At 40.2% G+C, this 20,368-nt stretch overlaps 1 protein-coding gene and 1 pseudogene across 2 annotated transcripts in view; one reads left to right on the plus strand and one right to left on the minus strand.

The window, feature by feature from the left end:
- The window catches only part of FAM102B (family with sequence similarity 102 member B), a 95,388-nt gene that overhangs the window by 44,059 nt on the left and 30,961 nt on the right, over positions 1 to 20,368 (plus strand). For both annotated transcript variants that reach the window (XR_006712567.1, XM_045478486.1), the window contains exons 2-3: positions 5,015 to 5,135; positions 15,863 to 15,892. Coding sequence is in view for 1 of the 2 variants with exons in the window: in XM_045478486.1 (XP_045334442.1) it covers positions 5,015 to 5,135; positions 15,863 to 15,892 (151 nt within the window). In the remaining variant the exon portion in view is untranslated. The remainder of the gene's footprint in view (positions 1 to 5,014; positions 5,136 to 15,862; positions 15,893 to 20,368) is intronic.
- Positions 13,117 to 15,312, minus strand: LOC123598360 (annotated as a pseudogene).

Below are 20,368 nucleotides of genomic sequence, written 5' to 3' on the forward strand. Positions count from 1 at the left end.
GTTACTGGAGCTTTATTAATTAGTTTCCTTTGGAGAAATGAAACCAATTATATTAGTTTCCATTGTTTTTGAGAGGATATAGTCTGGGTACCTCATTTTCCACTGTCTCACTCTACAGAATAATTTTATTTTTTTAAGAGTTTTTTTTTTAAGTTTACTTTGAGAGAGACAAACAGTGCAAGTGCAGGAGGGGCAGGGAGAGAGGGAAAGAGAAAAAATCTCAAGCAGGCTCTGTGCTGCCAATGCAGAGCCCAGTGTGGGGCTCAAACCCACAAAGCCACAAGATCATGACCTGAGCCAAAAGCAAGAGTCAGATGCTTAACCGACTGAGCCACCCAGGTGCCCCCAGAGTAATTTTAAATGAGGGGCAACGGTGTCTGGGTGGCTCAGTCAGTTAAGTGTCTAGCTCTTGATCTCTGATTACAGTTCATGGAATCAAGCCCACCTCAAGCTCTGTGTTGATAGCTGGATCCTGCTTGGGATTCTCTCTCCCTCCCTCTGTCTCTGCCCCTCCCCTACTTGTTCTCTCTAAATAAATAAGTAAACATTAAATGAAGAGAACAGGACTCTGGGATTCCTGAGCACCTACCACAATGTGTGACATTTGAACTCTGCAGATTCTGTTATTTGGACATGATTGGTCGTAGGCTCTATTAGTTAGGATTTAGTTAGCCGTATATAACAAAGTCCAAAGTAAGCACTTTAAATAATAAAACTTAAGAACTTTAAAGGGAGACCATCCAGGGTACATGATTATTTGGACCCATTTTCCTGTGTCTCTGTGTACCACTGTCACATGGCTTTTCCTTCAGGTAGCCTTGTGGCCCAATATGGCTATTGACATTCTTACCATCATCATGACATTTTCCAGGCAGAGGAAGGAAAGAGGCGTAAAAAGACACAAAGCAATTACCTTTCCTGTGCCTTTACAGAAGTCATATCAGATAACCTTCAATTATATCTTATTGGCTCGTAATAAGCACATCTCTAGCTGTAAGAGAAATGGGAAGGTGCAGTCTTTTAAATGGACACATTGCGGGGCGCCTGGGTGGCGCAGTCGGTTAAGCGTCCGACTTCAGCCAGGTCATGATCTCACTGTACGTGAGTTCGAGCCCCGCGTCGGGCTCTGGGCTAATGGCTCAGAGCCTGGAGCCTGCTTCCAATTCTGTGTCTCCCTCTCTCTCTGACCCTCCCCTGTTCATGCTCTGTCTCTCTCTGTCTCAAAAATAAATAAAAACATTAAAAAAAAAAATTTAAATGGACACATTGCCATTCTAAATAAAATCAAGTTTCTGTTTTTAAGGAAGAGAAGAGACTGCATATTGAATAAGCAACTGGCAGTCCCTGTCACATATGCACCTGGGCAAACCATTTTACTAGTTTAACTAGTCATACTGATGGACAACCATCCTGTTGGACAAAGGTCAAAGGCCTAAAGCTTTACCTAGAGACTAGAAGTACTAGGTGGAAATTGCCAGTGAGTAGGTAGATATATGAATCCAAGGACTAAAGGCAAAGACTTTAGGTTTGTATGTTCTTAGTATACACATAGTAATTAAGGCCATAAGAGTGAAAAGAAAAGAAAGCTAAGAATGTAGAACCTTAGTGAACATCAATATTTTAAGGAGGCAGAAGTAGAAAATGAAAAGATATAGTCACAGAAATAGAAAGGGACTAGAGTATTTCAAGAATGTATAAGAGGAGTCAACTACTATGCTAAAAACAAGAGCCAATTAGATTTAGCAACTAGCTTCTCACTAGTAAGCAGTTTCAGTAGAGTTCTGGAGGATAGAGGCCTTCTTAAGGGAGATTGAAAAGTAACTGAGAAATGACGAAATGGAAAATGTCTACACTATAGGCAGTTCTTCAAATTCTAGTTCGAACCCTTTTTAGCTGAGTGACCTTGGACAATCATTTAATTACCCCTTATCCTCATTCTTTTATCTGTAAAATGGACCTTATGGTACCTTCCTCATAAGTTGTTTTGAGGATTAAATGACTTAATACATGTGAGGTATTTGCAACAATGCCTGGTGTGTAACAAGCACTCATAAATGTTGTCATTGTTGTCATCATCGTCATTAGTATCATCTTCAAGGAGCTTGGACCTGAAGGGAAAGAGTGGTAGTAAGTAGGTGGGAACAGAGGGTTATGGAGGTGTATTTTTTCCTTTAAGATTCAATGTCACATATTTTATGAAAACATATTCTCCATCTCTGTTCTACACCATAACTTCAGTTACCTGCCCAAATTTATGATGCTCTGCTGTTTTTTAATCTCTCCCCAGACCCACAAGACTTCATGTGGCCTTCCTCTAATCTCTAGATAAACTAGATCTGTATTTCTTGTAAATATTCCCTTCCTGCTTGTTTGTTTTTTAAGACAAACACTCACAGAGTTCACTTGACTTCTTTTATTTATTATTTATTTATTTATTTTGAGAGGGAGAGTGAGCAAGTGTGTGTAGGAGGGGCAGAAAGAGAGGGAGAGAGACTCCCTCTCAAGCAGACTCCATACTGCCAGCACAGAGTCCAATGTGGGGATCGAACTTACAAACCATGAGATCATGACCTGAGCCAACACCAAGAGTCAGACACTTAACTGACTGAGCCACCCAGGTGCCCTGACTTCCTTTATTTTTATTACTCAGGCTAAAACTGCCCATTTGTGTAACTGATAGCATATACTATTTGGTATGTAAAGTCTGCTGCCTTATAAGGTGTTTTAAACTAGATAAAGATCTAAAGATGTGTTTCTGTAATTAGTATTGTTGAGGAATTATTACTTCATAAACAAATGAAAAGTAGAACATAAACAAAGTTTTAGAGTTTTGCAGTTAGTATTAATGGACTTTTTGTACATATGACATAATTTCTAGAATAACTGTCTGAATAACACCTTAAGATACCTTCAATTTTGGTTTTTTTAGGCAGTTAGGGGAAAAATAGCTTGCAGTGTTACATACTCTTGTTCTCATTTTCAGATTTTCCAGTACTTGACACTGTGTTTTTTTAAGTTTGTTTATTTTGAGAGAGTGTGCTTGTGCACAAGTGGGGGAGGGACGGAGAGAGAGGCAGAGAGAGATGGAGAGAGAGAATCCTAAGCAGGCTCCGTACTGTCAACGTGAAGCCTGATGTGGGGCTCCAACTCATGAACTGTGAGATCATGGCCAGAGACAAAATCAAGAGTCAGACACTTAAACAACTGAACCACCCAGGCACTCGGTTGACAGTGTTTCTTAATTTGTTGATTTGGTTTTTATTTTAACAAAGTTATAAATGCATATAGTTTAGAGTCTAACTTCTGTGGACATACTGTGGAAAACTGCAATCCCTAATCATTTACCCATTTCCCACATGGTCTGACAGGGAAAGAGCCAGTGGAATAAACATGCCACCTTCTCTCTCCTACCCTCTATCCTGGTGTTTGTCCCTTCACTACATTCAGTGACAGAGTGCAAGTGAGCCTGGTTGATGTAGTCCCTAAAGACCAGGCTCCTGGGCCACAGAGAAGAGTAGAGTGGATACGGAATGACAAATAGAATATTAAGCACAATAGTTTTGATTTCCATGAGTACTTTTTAGCTCTCTATATATCCTGCTTTATAGCATCCTATTCTTTTATGGTAGATGCAGTTTCTGTCTCTCTGAGACTCTTTTTTCTTCTTCCAGCATAGATTTGGTTGCCTTTTTGCTATTCATTTTGGTCTCAGTTTGTTCATATTAAGAGTCTTTCCTCAAGTGCTTGCTCATATTTAACTATGAGGCAGCAAAAGTTGCTCAGCAGCTTTGTGTATGTGGAGAGTGTTCATTGACTCAGGTATTTACTGTAGATTGAGCAGGCAGAGCAATTTTGTCACCGTCAACATACATCTCATTAGAGCTTTTCTTTGGGGCTGGTTGTAATTCCCCAGAGATTGTTCTTCCTATATCTTATTAAAGAATATATTCTGAGGAGCCAGGTTAGGGGACAAAGGTTGGAAGTCTCAGCATTCAGTAAGTTATCTTTCATCCTGTGTACCCCCCCACCAACCCCCCACTCAATATGATCGTGTTGTGGTGCCATTTTCAGTACCTGCCCTCAAGTCAGGTAGTACAGAGATCCCCCTGTTTTACCTCATCAGGAAAATAAATCTGTCTTCTGTAGGAGTCAGGAAGATCTGAGGGTCTCTTTCTAAAACACCTTTCAGTCAGTTCTTCTGCCAATTGTCTCTCCTTCATTCTACTTCATCACAAGCCTAAGATACCTGCTCTTGGCTTCACTAGTAACTACTTAATGTTCAGCTTTCTTGGATTTGCTAAATCACTATCACTTCCTCATCCCTGGTCGTTTATTTTTGTCTCCTTTCTGATTCTCTTTGTCCTTGCTAAATGATGCCTTAAAAATTAACATAGAATGTTTTGGAGAGGGAACAGAGGTTAATACATGCCCTCAACTTGAAATCTGTAAAAGTTTTTATGTAATTTTTTTTTTAAGTAAAATACAGGGATTTTTTTTTTTTAAATATTGCCTCTGATTCCTGATATGTTAATGATCTCAGTGACAGGAACAACCAAGTTCCTTGAAGCACAATATATTCCTTTACAGGAGTAAAACTGTAACAGCAGTTTATTTCAGAATAACTATTTGTTTATATTTCTGTCTCTCATACTGTCAACTATAAGCCCTCCAAGGTTAGGAATGTGGTCATTCTCATCTTCATATTTCAAACACCTAGCACATGGCCAGCACACCTAAAATAGGCATGTATTATGTGCTGAATGAATGAGTAGTGAAGTTTCAATTTATATTGATTAAGTTGATAAGTAATTTCACTTTTAAGTTTCTGTGGATAATTAAAACTAGAGATTTTCAGATCACATTGTTAAGATTTGTTTTCTTCATGTTTCCAAATACGGTCTTTTACTTTACCACTTCTGCATTACAGACCTGAGTGAAAGAGTGTGTGCGCTTTTTTTAATCTGTCATCAATAGTAATTTCTTGTGTGTTTTTTTTTTTTCTTTGTTCCCTCAGGGAAGTGGTGCAGGCAAACTGTGTTCACTGGAGAAAGAAGTTCTCATTTATGTGCAAAATGAGTGCAAGTGCCACCACAGGCATCCTGGATCCTTGTATCTACAGAGTATCTGTGAGGAAGGTATAAAAATAGCCTATTACGTCTCCCCTTTCAGAAACCATAATTAGTTCCATAGTCAGCTCTACTTTATTCAGCTCTACTTTATTGTTGGAACTGCTCTATGTAATTTCACTTCACACTTGCAGCAGTAATTTAAATTAGTGTGACAAATAGGATTTTTAAAATCTGAAGTTATAAATTATTATACAGGAACCTTATCTCACCATCATTATACATTTAAGTGTTAACCCTATTTGAATATTTGCAGGGGGTGGCTATATATATATTTATATTCCCATTCATTGAATTTCTCTTTGTTAGGCATTGTTTTTAGGGACTTTGCATATATTATGTCTAAGAATAACCCTGAAAATGGGTGTCATTTTTTTCCACTTTCAGGAAAACTGAGGCTCAGAAAGGCTGTCAATTGCCCAAATTCACACAGCTAGTAAATGGCAAACTGAGGACTCAAACACACATCTTCCTAATTCCAAGGCCATGTTTTATTTTTTACATCATTTCCTTTCCACATATTAGGTTGAGACATGTTACAAATAATCTACAAAGATGATAATCTCAGATGGTTCAACCTAATATATATAAAAACATCTGATCTTACTTTTTTGGGGTGAAAAGAGGGAATCCATTTGTCACCACTACGGGTGAATTAAACTGCTGGCTTTAAAACATAACCTTTATGGGACACCTGGGTGGCTCAGTCAGTTAAGCGTCCGACTTCGGCTCAGGTCATGACCTCACAGTCTGTGAGTTTGAGCCCCGCGTCAGGCTCTGTGCTGACAGCTCAGAGCCTGGGACCTGCTTCAGATTCTGTGTCTTCCTCTTTTTCTCTGCCGCTCCCCTGTTCGCGCGCGAGCGCTCTCTCTCTCTTTTTCAAAAATAAGTAAACATTAAAAAATAATAATAACCTTTATGTTCCACTTTATATAAATTGTTTAAATTACCAAAATAATACATATACATGTTCAAAAATTAGAGAAGGCCTTGGAATGAAAAGCAAGAGTCCCTTGCCTTGTTCTTTTCCACCCCAGTCTTGTGTCCTCCTTTATCAAATAAAAAGTTGTACTTTTAACCTTATTCTGCTTTTTGAATGAACTGATAGCACTATGTTTTGTGTGGCTATGTTTTAAATTCTTATATTGCTTAATCTACTCATTTATGATATAACAAAAATACATGTATACATTTGTAGATTTTAAGCCTTTACTGAAAACAGATCTCTAAACAGTCTGACTTGGAGCACAATAATTGCACAGAGGCTTCCCTAAAGGAAGTATAGTTCAGTGACAGGATGTGTGTCATCATAGTGATCTGGGTTTGAATCCCAGATATGCCACTTACTCACTGTGAGACCTTAGGCAGTTTTCCTGACTTACTAAAAATCAGTTTCCTCATCCAAATTAAGGGTATGATAATTTCTTTGTCTGGAAGTTACAGGGGTTAACCAAGATGTAATTAAGCATCCTACCATCTTCTCTTTCTACTTTAATTATTGCTGTGGCTCTTATATTGAAACCTTTACTAAATGGGTTCTAGTCATGATTTTTGAAAGGTGACCAGTTAATCTTTCAATTTTAATAAAAAGAAAACATATAACCAGTTTAGAGTAAAGCATAACTGCTAATTAAAACACTCAAAGTCTATTACCAAGACACTTTTTTTCTTTTTTTTTTTTTTTTTTTTTTGGTAATTTGAGGTAAGACTTGTTCATCTGAAATCAGTTCCTCAGATTATGATGGTTTGGTGTAGGGGTGCCTGAGTGGCTCAGTCAGTCAAGTGTCTGACTCTTGATCTCAGCTCAGGTCATGATCTCACCACTCGTGGTTTCGAGCAGGGTGCTGGGCTCTGCGCTGAGCATGAAGCCTGCTTGGGGTTCTGTCTCTCCCTCTTTCTCTGCCCCTCTTCCACTGGCATGGACTCGCTCTCTCTCAGATATTTTTTTAATGATGTTTAGTGTATCACGGTACGTATGTTAAGCTGCTGAAGCAGAAAGCCAACTACACAATAACTTAGACAAGATAGAAATGTATGTCTGTCTTGGGTAATAGCCAAGGGGTCCAGGACTACTAGAGTAGCTGTGCCATCTTCACCACATGGTGCCCATTTTTAGATCCAAGGGGATCACTCCAGTCTCATTGTCTTTCATCCAGTGAAAAAAAGAGAAGAAGCCACATGAGAATTAAAGTAAGAACCCATAAAGAAAAATTAGTAAACTCATCTATATAAACATTGTCTGCATTGCAAAAAAATACCTTAAGGGGAAAAAAAAAAACTTAGGGGCATCTGGGTGGCTCAGTCGGTTGAGTATCCGACTTTGGCTCAGGTCATGATCCTGCTGTTTGTGGGTTAGAGTCCCATGTTGGGCTCTGTGCTGACAGCTCAGAGCCTGGAGCCTGCTTCCAATTCTGTGTCTCCTGGGGCGCCTGGGTGGCTCAGTCGGTTGAGCTACTGTGGCTCAGGTCATGATCTCACGGTTTGTGAGTTCAAGCCCCACATCGAGCTCTGTGCTGACAGCTCAGAGCCTGGAGCCTGCTTCTGATTCTGTGTCTCCCTCTCTCTCTCTCTCTCTGCCCCTCCCCCACTCATGCTGTGTCTCTCTCTGTCTCAGAAATAAATAAACATTAAAAAAATTAAAAAAAAATATTCTGTGTCTCCTTCTCTCTCTGACCCACCCCCACTCACACTCTCTCTCTCTCCAAAAATAAATAAACATTAAAAATAAATACATACATACATACATACATACTTAAGAAGGGGGCACCTGGATGGTTCAGTCAGTTAAGCGTCCAACTTTTAGTTTTGGCTCAGGTCATGATCTCACAGTTCGTGGGATCAAGCCCCTAGCCAGGCTCCATGCTGGCAATCCAAGGCCTGCCTGGGATTCTCTCTCTTCCTCTCTCTCTGCCCCTCCCCTGCTCATGTGCTCTCTTTCCCTCTCTCTCTCTCAAATAAACATTTTAAAAATACCTTAAGCAAAGTCATAAATTAGGGGAGAACGTGCAAACCATGTCAGAGGACTAATTTCCTTGGTATGGAAAGAGTTCCTTCAAATAAATCAAGAAGAAAAGATCAATAATCCTTTAGAAAAACAGGCAAGAGGAGGAAAATATATTTCACAAAAAAGGAAAATATAAATAGCTTTCAAACATATAAAAAATTACTCAATCTCTCTCATATAGTAAAGTTACACATAAAGCATCCTTTTTTACCTATAAATTTAACAACAACCCAAAAGGTTGATAATGCTCTCTGCTGCCTAGGACACAGGGAAGCCATCCATCACCTGTCAACAAATATGTGAGTTCCTACAAAGTGTCAGGTACTCTTCTAGGCACTTAAAGGACCGTAGTGAACTGGAATGAGTTCCTGACCTCAAGGACTCTACTTTCTGGTTGGAGCTGGGGGGAAGAGTGGTAGGAACGACAGAGTAAACATGTAACCAAATAAGATTGTTTGAGATGGTGATAAGTGTTGTATATAAAATACAATAAGATAATAGAGAATAACTCAGAGAAGATCATTTTAGAAAATTAGGCGAAGGGTCAGCAGACTTCTCTGAAAGGTAACATTTGAAGAGGAGGTACCTTTGTAAAGATTTAGGGAAAGACCAATCTAAAGGAGTAGGACCTGGGGGGCGCTGGGTAGCTCAGTCGGTTAAGCATCCAACTCTTAATTTCAGCTCAGGTCACGAGCCCATGGTTCATGGGATCAAACCCAGCATTGGGCTCTGTGCTGACAGCATGGAGTCTGCTTTGGATTCTCTCTCTCTCTCTCTCTCTCTCTCTCTCTCTCTCTCTCTCTTTCTTTCTCTCTCTCTGCCCATACCTTGCTCATGCTCTCTCTCTCTCTCTCTCAAAATAAATAAACATGTTTTTTAAAAAATAGAGGAGTAGAGCCTTGTATTAGTCAAGGTTCTCCAGAGAAACAGAATCAATAGAGTCAAGATATAGGTATATAGATAAAGATTTATTATAAGGAATTGGCTTACACAGTTATGGAGGCTGAGAACTCCCACAATATGCCATCTGCAAGCTGGAGACCCTAGAATGTTGGTGGCATAGTTCCAGTCTGAGTCCAAAGCCCTCAGAACCATGGAACCAGTGGTGTGAGTTCAAGTCAAAGCCTGAGAACCAGGAGTGCTAATGGTGTTAAGTCCTAGTCTGAGGGCAGGAGAAGACCAGTGTCCCAATTCAGACAGGTAGAGAGGGAGAGAAAGACTGTAACCTTCCTCTTCCTCTTTCTTCTATTCAAGCCCTCAACAGATTGGATGGTGCCCACCCACACTTAGGAAAGCAGATTGCTTTCTTCAGTTGGCTGATTAAAATGTTAATCTCATCCAGAAACACTCATAGACATAGCCAGAAATAGTGTTTAACCATATATCTGGGCACCCCATGACCCAGCAAGTTGGCACATGAAAGTAACCATCCCATACCTTCAAGTAAAGAGGCCCTGTGTTAGTTTCCTAGAGCTGCTATATCAAAATACCACAAATTGGGTACCTTAAAACAACACAGATGTACCGTCTCATAGTTCTGGAGGTCAGAAGTGAAAATCAGTAGGGCCTTGCTCTAAAGCCTCCAGAAAAGAAACTGTTCCATGTCTTTCTCCTACCTTTTGGTAGCCTCAGGCATTCCTTGGCTTGTAGATGCATCACTCCAGTTATGTGGCTGCTTTCTCCCTTTGTGTCTCCACATCATCTTTCCTCTGTATCTATATCTACATTCAAATCTCTCTCTTTTTTTTTTTTTATAAGGGCACCAGTCATATTGGATTAGGACCTCATTCTAACTAGATTACACAGAATACTGTGTATTTCCAAATAATATCACATTCCAAGGTATTGAGGGTTAGAACTTCAAAATATTTTAGGGGTGTGGGGGAGAAACGCACAATGCGATCTGTAACAGGCCCTAAGATTATAATAAGACTGGAGACTTACGCTTCTGAAATTAATGGACCAGCTTATTAAAGACCACCTGTCCCTCTGAGAACAACCAGAAAAATGAGGCAGAATGTAAAAAACAGCTTCTTGAAGGTATCAGAAGCTGCCATGGCAGTAATGCCTTAAGAAGCTTAGAATCATAGACAAGGGAAGCATACAGAGATGAGCCTGACATTTGGCATTGCTTTTTCCCTCAGAGCATTTAAGTTGTAAGCAGTGGTTAATAAGCTGAGCTGAAAGCAGCGATCTAGAGGCTAAGAAGCTAGCTGAGATCACAGCAATTTTACAGGACTAAAGGGACAAAAACTGGAGTCCAGGACCCATCATCATGAAGGGCCTTGGTAAATACCCTGAGCTTTTCATTGGGATTCTCTATGAGTTTCAACCTAGAAGGTGTGTCGTGGATATAGATCAGCCTGTAAAAAGAATGAAACTCAGCTTCTAATCATCTTAATCCTTGGATGAAGGTGATCTGCCTTATAAGAACTTGCCAGAAGCAAATGTGTATCTTCTCTGAAGGAAAATGACATTACTCCAAACCTCACATTACTTCTTCAAGTGATCATGCACAAAACTTATCAAGCATACCAAGAGATGTGATTGCATGACCAAAATCAAAAGGAAAATAGATAATAAAAACAGATAAAAATAAAATTTAAATAAACAGATCCATGGAAGATACAGGTCTTGGAAGGATCAGAGACAAACTTTTACAGTAACTATGATGAGTGAATGATATGGGGAATTTTATTAGAGAACTAGAAACCATAAAGAAGCAAATTGAATTCTAGAACTGAAAAATAACTAAAATTTAAAGCTAAATAGATGAAAATAAATCTCAACAGATGGATTTAACAGCAGGTTTATCAGAAGTGAAAAGAGGTTTGGTAAAACTGGAAAATAAGACAAAAGAAGATATATAGACAAAATCACAGAGCAGAAAAAGAGTAGAAAATACAGAAAAGAATATGAGACATGGGAGACAGTATAAATGTCTAATATATATATAATTGGAGCCCTAGAAAGAGAGGAAAGAAGTTGTGGTGGAGAATCTTCTAAAACTGATGAAAAATATCAGGCCACAGATTAAAAAGTACTGTGAACCCTATTTAGGATAAACAACAAATCTGGGCATGTTTAAATGTCAGAAGACCAGCCCGGCTGGAAGATGGTAACACGGAGAGGGAAAGCTCTTGTCAGTGAGGTTGGAGGCAGTAGATTAGGTAATGAGTTTGGATTTTATTCTAATTATAACTGGAATCCATTTGAGGATTTTAGTAAGGAGAGATATATGATCTTCTAAGATGACTTTTCTGTTGTGTGGAGGATGCATTGCAGATAGACCATACAGGTAGTGGGGATGGTTCAGGTGAGCAATGCTTACATTGGTATGGCATTATTGGTATGGCATACCATACAGAGATGGTATGATTCAGGATGGATTCTGCAAGGTAGACCCCTCCACTAATGGATTGGATGTGGTTAATGAGGGGGAAAGAATTGAGGATAACTTAGACCTTTGCCTGAGCATATAGATAGGTAATTGTGCTATTTATTAAAACGGTAAAGGCTCATGGTGAAATAATTTGGGGGACCAATAAGCAGAGATCAGCAGGCCTGTTTTGGCCGTGTTAAACTGGAGGTGTCTATGAGATTCCAAGCAAGGGATGTCCAGTACTCATTTAAAGATACTCGTCTGGGTACCTAGGTGGCTCAGTCGGTTGAGTGTCCAACTCTTGATTTCAGCTCAGGTCATGATCTCATCATTCATGGGATTGAGCCCTGCATCAGGCTCTGTGCTGACAGCATGGAACCTGCTTGGTATTCTCTCCACCTCCCCTCCCCCGCGCCTTCCTAGTTCATGCATACTTACTTGCTCTCTCAAAATAAATAAACTTTAAAAAATAAAAAATTGAAGATACTGATCTGGTACTCAGGAGAAGTCAGAATAAAGACAGAGACATGAGAGCTACCAGCATACAGTTTTTATTTAAAGCAACAGACCTGAATGGGCTCACCCAGGGGGATAATATAGACAGAAGACAAGAGACCCTGAACCAAATCCTAGATCAGTCTAACACTCAGAAGAAGTATAAATTACTGTTAGCAGAAGAGGAGCAAGAATTCCTATATATCACATATTACATCCTTTTGGCCAGATCTTAATCATACTGCCACAGCACAAAAGGAAGGTAGAAAATGTTGTCATTACTTTATTTTGGGTAACCAGACACCCATCTAAAAATGCAGGTTTCTATTACTTTGGAGAGCAGGGAAATGGATAATTGGAGTACAACTAGCACTTTTTCTACAGAGGTTAAAACAGGAGTAGGTCCAGCAAAGGAGAATGAGAAGAAGCAGCCATTGAAGTAGGAGTAAAACCAGGCCATTGCAGCACCGCAGAAGGTTAGAGAAAAAAATGACGTAGGAAAGGAAGTGGAGAGGCCAATCTTGTCAGATACTGTTGAGGGGTTAAGTAGGATGCAGACAGAGCCTTTGGCTTTTATAAAAATGAGTATCATTGATAACATTAAGAGCAATTGCAGAAGGAAGATGAGGACAAAAACATATTTGAAATAGATTGAATTTAAGTGGGATACAGCAAATTGGGAAGTCTTTTGAGGAGTTTGGCTGTAGAAGGGAGCAAAGAATTAGCTAGAAGAGACAGGGATCATCTAGGTAAAGTTTTATTTAGTGCAAGGTGCTATTAAGGGATATCACAATAACCTAAGAAAGAAGAATAATTTGATAATTTATAATAGGGGTAGATCTAGGGTAATGGCCATGCCTGACATCAATGGGACAGGAAAGGGGAAGGGCAGCAAATATTCATGATAATAGAGTTTACCATAGATTGCTTCTCATATTATTTAAATTCACCACTTTTTTGGGGGGGGGGGCTGAATATGGTACACTTTAAAAAAAATTTTTTTTTAATTTATTCATTTTTTGAGAGACAGAGCATGAGCAATGGAGGGGCAGAGAGAGAGGAAGACACAGAATCTGAAGCAGGCTCCAAGGCTCTGAGCTGTCAGCACAGAGCCCTACGCGAGGCTCAGTCTCACAAACTGTGAGATCCTGACCTGAGCCAAAGTCAGATGCTTAACCAACTGAGCCACCCAGGAGCCCTATGGTATACTTTATTGGTGGTACATGACAAGGTAGGGCTCCACAAGTTCCCCCTTCTTCAGGAGGTCTAGGGTGGAAACTGTAGAGGTTGGGAAATTCTCAGTGTCAGGTGGGAGTGAGTTGGGGCAAGGACTCCCCAGCAGCTGAAGACCTCTCTCTTTCTCTTTCCGGGGCTGCTGGTTCAGGGGGCTCTTAACTCCTTGAAGGCCATAAGGTCCACCACCCAGTTGCTGTAGCCAAATTCATTTGCCATACCAGGAAATGAGCTTGAAAGACTGGTCATTGAGAGCAATGCCAGCCCCAGCATTAAAGGTGGAAGAGTGGGGTGTCACTGTTAAAGTCACAGGAGACAACCTGGTCCTCATTGTAGCCCAAGATGCCCTTGAGGGGGCCCTCTGATGCCTGCTTCACCACCTTCTTGATTCATCATATTTGGTAGCTTTCTCCAGATGGCAGGTCAGATCCACAGCTGACATGTTAGGAGTGGGGATACAGAAGGCCATGCAAGTGAGCTTCCCATTCAGTTCAGAGGTGACCTTTCCTACAGCTTTGGCAGTGCCAGTAGAAGAACAGATGATGTTATGGGCAGCCTTTTGGCTACCACACCACAGCTTTTAAGGGGGACTGTCCATGGTCTTCTGGGTGGCAGTGATGGCACAGAATCATGAGTGGCCATCCATGATGCCAAAGTTGTCAGGGATGACCTTAGCCAGAGAGGCCAAGCAGTTAGTGGTCCAGGACTCACTGCTGACAATCCTGAGGGAGTTGTCATACTTCTCACGGTTCATGCCCATCACAAACATATGGGCATCTGCAAAAGGGGCAGAGATGATGACCCTTTTGGCCCCACCCTTCAAGTGAGCCCCAGCCTTCTCCATGGTGATTAAGACCCCAGAAGACTCCACAACATACCCACCACCAGCATCAACCCATTTGTTGGTGGTGAGATCTCACTCCTGGAAGATGGAGATGGGCTTTCCGTTGATGAAAATTTTCCTGTTCTCAGATTTGACTGTGCCATTGAGTGTGCCATGGGTGGACTCATAATGGAACATGTAGATCATGTAATTGAGGTCAGTGAAGGGGTCATTGATGGTGACAATATCCACTTTGCTGGAGTTAAAGGCAGCCCTGATATCCAGGTGCCCAGTATGGCTAAATCTGTTTCCCCTGACCTTCACCATCGTGTCTCAGGGACGTGGCTGGCACTGCACCAAAAGACACAGCTGTCCATTGAAAGGGGAGGAGCAGAGAACCTAAATTCACCACCTCAAGGATGGAAATGGTATAAAAAAGAATGAAATCTTGCTATTCAGAACAATGTGGGTGGACCTAAAGGGTATTGTTATGCTAAGTGAAATGTCAGAGAAAGACAAATACCATATGATTTCATTTATAGGTGGAATCTAAAACACAAAACAAATGATCAAAACCCAGAAACAGACTCATAAGTACAGAGAACAAACTCCTGCTTGCCAGAGGGAGGGGTATGAAGGGATGGCAGAAATCAGTGGTTAAGAAGTACAAACTTCCAATTATAAAATAAGTCACAGACATGAAAAGTACAGCATAAGGGAATATAGTTACTAATATTATAATAGTGCTGTATGGTGACAGATGGTGATGACACTTACCATTGTGAGCATTGTGTGATGTTTAGAATTGTCAAGTCACTGTGTTGTGTGCCTAAAACTAATATAATGTTGTATGTCAACTATACTTCAATAATAAAAAGATGGAAATGGTATATAATGCATTATATCTCATTTATGCAAGAAAGATGAGATAACTCCATTCAACAAACACATTTTTAAAAGTAGGTCGGGAGAGGAGAGTTTGACCCTCGTATATCGAGGGTTCACCCTCATGTAATAGCAAACACGATACAGAGTATAAGGGCTTTGTTCTAAGTATTTTACATTTAATTCACACATATGCGTGGTGTCCTAAATCCAGAGATTTGGCAAATTAGTGTAGTTATAGATTTCAAATTGAAATTAAAATGTTAAGGTATCTATATATTAGGTTTTTGTTACTTTCCACTTTTGCCAGTCTTGGTCACATTAGTTAAGAGGGCTTCTATACTAACATGGAACAATATTTATGTTATGGTGTGTGTGTGTGTGTGTGTGTGTGTGTGTGTGTGTGTGTGTAAGGTCTAGAACAGTGTGTGTAGTGTGGTATATTTGAATAAAAGGGGAATACATAACATCTTTTGGACTGTTCCTAAAAATTGGTAATAATGGTTATCTCTGGGGTGGGGGCTTCAACTGTTATGAAAATCTACAGTGTTACTAATGTGCTTACCAAGTAATTTTTTTGATAACTAATTTCACTTTTCTTTGGTGATTCAATTTCTTACAGTGTGTCTATGACACTTTAGTGATTTCTTCTTCAGGGTAGATTAAATATTAGTTTGTCTTCTTACCATTTGTCTCTTTCAGATTTAAGTTAAATTCTAAAATAAAATTCTGGTAATTTGGGGGGTGGGGTGGGATGGTCATCCAAATAGTTGAATTCAAGGTCATCAGAAATTTACTATCAATATTTTCCAGCATGTAAATATGTAAATATCTACTTCAGGATTATTTGACATATATTTAATTTTATATCTTTAATCATATGATATCCTTATAGTGTTTTTTATCTTTGACAGGAATTAAAAGGTGGAAAAGCTTATGCAAAGGTAAGTGGATGTTTTTTAACTCTTTTAGAACTTATGACTCTTGCTGTTTATAAGCTTAAAAATCAAATGGTTTGCAATTCTTTTTTTAATGTTTATTTTCACAGAGCATGCACACACGAGCAGAGTAGGGGCAGAGAGAGAGTGAAAGAGAGAATCCCAAGCAGGCTCCACACTCAACACACAGCCCAACATGGGGCCCAATCTCATGACCATGAGATCACAACTGCAAGATCATGACCTGAGCCACTACCAAGAGTTGGACATTTAACCGACTGAGTCACCCAGGTGCCCCTCAAATGGTTTTCTCCTCTTATTGCTGTTCAAGTTGTCTGTTTTTAAATATAGATTTCAAATTGAAATAAAAATTGGAGGCGCACCTGGATTGCTCAGTTGGTTGAACATCTGACTCTTGATTTCGGTTCGGGTCATGATCCCAGGTTTGTGGGACTGAGACCCACGCTCAGTGTGGAGCCTGCTTGGGATTCACTCTCCATCTGCCCCTCTCCCCAGCTCATGATCTCTTAGATAGATAGATAGATAGATAGATAGATAGATAGATAGATAAAATAAAGCAACTTGGAGATTGAACAATTGGACCCAACAATAAATTATAGACATACTCTTTCTAAATGCTGATTATGGGATGTTATTCTTACATTTCAGCTTCCCTACTAGAAGATGATCTCTGGTTTCCATTAAGCAATAGGATCTATTAATTCAGTCTGTCCTGGAAAGTATTCCCAATCCCACCTCCCCCACCTCCAGGGTTTTAGGACCTCTCCTCTGTGCTCTCTTACCACTCTATATACATGTTCACTAATCTCCTTTATACTTTCACTACGTAAATGGAATTACTAATGAGTGTGCTCACCTCTTTGCTGAAGAGAAGGAGTTAGTAATTAGTAATACTACCAGAAACCCACATACTCCTCTTTTATTTTCAGTCTCTGATGGTATCTCCATCAGTTCAGTCATCAGAGCCAAGGATGGGGCACTAGCTTCAGCCATCAAATCTGCCTAACTCCTTAAAACTCCTTGGTTGCAGTGTCAGTTAGGATGCTCTTTGCTATAAGCAACAGAATACCCTTCTCACCTAGAGATTTGAATGTCACAAAACAAGTAGGTATGAAATAGAGTTGAGATATGAGATAGAGCTGCTTCAGGATTAGTTAATCCACTAAGTGAAGAACATCATCAAGAACCCATGTTACTTTTCTCTTTTCATTCTTCCATTCTCTGTGTGATGACTTTGTCCTTGGCTAGCTGTTCTTATGGTCACCAGGTAGCTCGAGTTTTAGTCCACACGTTCACATATGACAAAATCCAGCTGTTTCTCTATGTATGGCTTTGAGTGAGAAAACTTTTCCTAGTTGGACCTCAGACAATTTCCCCCATAGCTTTCATTAGCCACAACTAGATGATATCCCCACTCCTAAACCAGTCATGGACAATAGGAATGGATTGCCATGGCTAGCTTGTGATTAGTCTCACAGTTTAACAATGAGCTAGGGATTGGGTTACTTTTCTTTTCCACATAGATGAGCTAAGAGTGGACACTTGAATAAAATCAGGGTTCTGCTAACAAGGAATATCAGAACATTGAATAATGGTGGGTAAGCAAAAAAAAAAAAGGATCTGCTGTGATTGACAAATCCTGTGACTTCCCCCTTATAATTTAAAAACCATCCCTTTTTTCCACTCCCAAGGCCAGTGCCTTAGGTTATACCTTCATTATTTCTTATTTAAAACCTGCACTGGCCTCCTATCTTTTGTTCTCTGCCTCTGATGTTTCCCTCTGTCCATCCTCTACATTACTGCCAGAGTGATCATTCTGAAATTCAAACACAATCATTCTCACCCTTTTAATTCTTCAACAGCTATCTATTGCCTGGAAGGGAAAACGAAATGAAAAGTCTTCAACCCAACATTTAGATCCATCTTGGTTTACAAATCATCTGTCTGTACATGCATATACTCACTCCTTTTTTTAAAAATTATTTTCCAGAGTTTCTTTTTTTTAAGTTTATTTATTTTGAGAGAGAGAGAGAGAGGGTATGTGGGTGTGAGCAGGGAAGGGGGAGGGGCAGAGAGAAAGAAAGAATCCCAAGCAAGCTCCATGCCATCAGCACAGAGCCTGACACTGGGTTCAATCCCATGAACCTGGGATCATGACCTGAGCCAAGATCAAGAGTCGGACACTTATCCAACTGAGCCACTAAGGTGCCCCACTCACTTACTTATTCTTATGCTTCAGACATACTGCGCTCAGAAAATTCCTGGAGTGTGCCATGCTCTTTTAGCCTCTTTGCCTTGTGACTTGATGTTTTCCCTGCCATGTATGTGCTTCCCCCTTCCCTTCTCCTGTCACCTCTTAGAACATTAAACACTCAGTTTAGTTGTCCTTTCCCCTGAGAAATTCTCTTTTCCTTTCTGTCTTGTAATTGTGCCTTCCTCTGTCACAGCACTTACACTTTTTATAAGAATTTGTTTTCTTTCTTTCTTCCCTCACTAAACCATGAGCTCCTTGAGGATAGGAGTGATTTACATTCCTGATGCCTGGTGTTACCTGAAATGTAGATGCTCAAAATTGTTTGCCAAATGAAGTAATATCTACCACAGATGTAGCTAGTGTCTATGTACACTTGCCATTTTAATGAGACAGTTATCTCAGTGAAGCCAGAGACAGTCCTAAGGAAATGTGGACTATCTTGTGCCTCACTAGAATGTAAGCTCTTTCAAGACAGTCCTTATCTGTCCTGTTCATCACTGTTTTGTGGGGTCCCCAACAGGGCCTAGCACATAAAAGGTGCTCAGTAAGTGTTGACCTGCAGCCTAAAACATCACGTTGACATACCCCACCTTTTCATATGCTTTCTTAGTGATGACAGACCAGATGCCTTTTTTTTTTTTACTTGAATTATGCATAGTGACACTATAATACCAGCATTCTAATAGTGGATAGTGGGCCAGTGGGCTGGTATTTGTTCAACAGATATGTATTAACTCCTACCATATGGCAGGCATTGTTCTTGACACTATTCTGAGTACTGTGGATATAGCAGTAAACAAAACAGACCCAAATTCCTGCCTTTATGGAGCTTATATTCTCATGGAAGGTTGGAGGGGATGGACAGTAAACAAAATAAATATGAAATATGTATGTATGTGGTATGGTAACAACTACTAAAGAGAAGAACAAGGCAGGTAAGGGGTAAAGAGAGACAACTACAGGGTTAGAGAGGGAGGAAGGAGGCAAGGCATTTAGAATGGTCATGGAAAGCCCCTTAGATGACATTTGAACGTAGACCTGAACGGCGTGAGGAAGAAAGCTACAAGATCTAAGAATGTTTCAGGCAAAAGAACAGTTAGTGTTAAAGGCCTTGAGGTGGACTTGGCATTTGCAAGTAAAAGGACATTGTGTCCAGAAGAAATAAGAAATAAGTAAGATAAATATAAATAAATAAGAAAGCAGGGAAGTGAAGCTGACAAGGTAGTGGCCAAGGATGAAGGGACCAGAGACAGTCAACATAGACGACTCTTTCAAGGAGCTTCGCTATAAAAGGGAGCAGAAAAATAGTCCAACAGACCAGACAGAGATGTGAGATGAGGTTTTCTTTTGTTCATTCAGATGGCAAAAACTCCAGCAGGTCCACGTGGTGGAATGGGAATGGTTCAGTAGAGAAGGGAAACTTGAGAATGCAGAAGAGAGCGAGGAATTCCTGAAGCAGTGAACTTGAGTAGGCCGGAGGATAGTGGGTGACCTCAGATCGGAGCACAGCCAGTTCACTTAAAATAAGCAGGCCTAGCTGCAGGCAGGTGAGTAGATGTGGCTGGCAGTAAGAGCTTGTGGAAGTTAAGCACTTTTTTGATTGCTTTTATCTTCTGAGTGAATTAAAAAGTAAGGCATCAGCAGAGTTTGGATGGAAAGGAGGTGCTGGAGGTTTAAAGAAAAAGGATAATGTATGAAATAGAGCCTTTGGGTGATGTGCAATCAAATAGCCTCGTGAATCTTCACATGCTCATTTGGATGTGGCTTTGCCCTGGATGCATCCAGGCTATTCTTCTGAACCCCTAAAAGGTACTCCCCTAGGGCCGGAGTAGCCATGTGAAAATTAAGTAGATGTCACCTGTGGCCTGATGTGTTCTGACTTACTGCATTGGGAAATTGTGGCCCTTTAATTGGTCTCAAAGTTCTTACTCTTCATTCTTTCTGTACCAGTTAAAAGCTACTAGGGGCACCTGGGTGGCTCAGTCGGCTAAGTGTCCGACTCTGGCTCAGGTCATGATTTCACGGTTCATGGGTTTGAGCCCCTTATTGAGCTCTGTGCTGACAGCTCAGAACCTGGAGCCTGCTTCAAAATCTGGGTCTTCCTCTCTCTCTGCCCCTTCTCAGCTCATGCTCTGTCTCTTTGTCTCACTCTCAAAAATAAATAAACATTTAAAAAAAATTAGTAAAAGCTACTAAATTAATGCTCC

This window comes from Leopardus geoffroyi, chromosome C1 (genome assembly GCF_018350155.1).
Source record: "Leopardus geoffroyi isolate Oge1 chromosome C1, O.geoffroyi_Oge1_pat1.0, whole genome shotgun sequence".
Classification (NCBI taxonomy): domain Eukaryota; kingdom Metazoa; phylum Chordata; class Mammalia; order Carnivora; family Felidae; genus Leopardus; species Leopardus geoffroyi.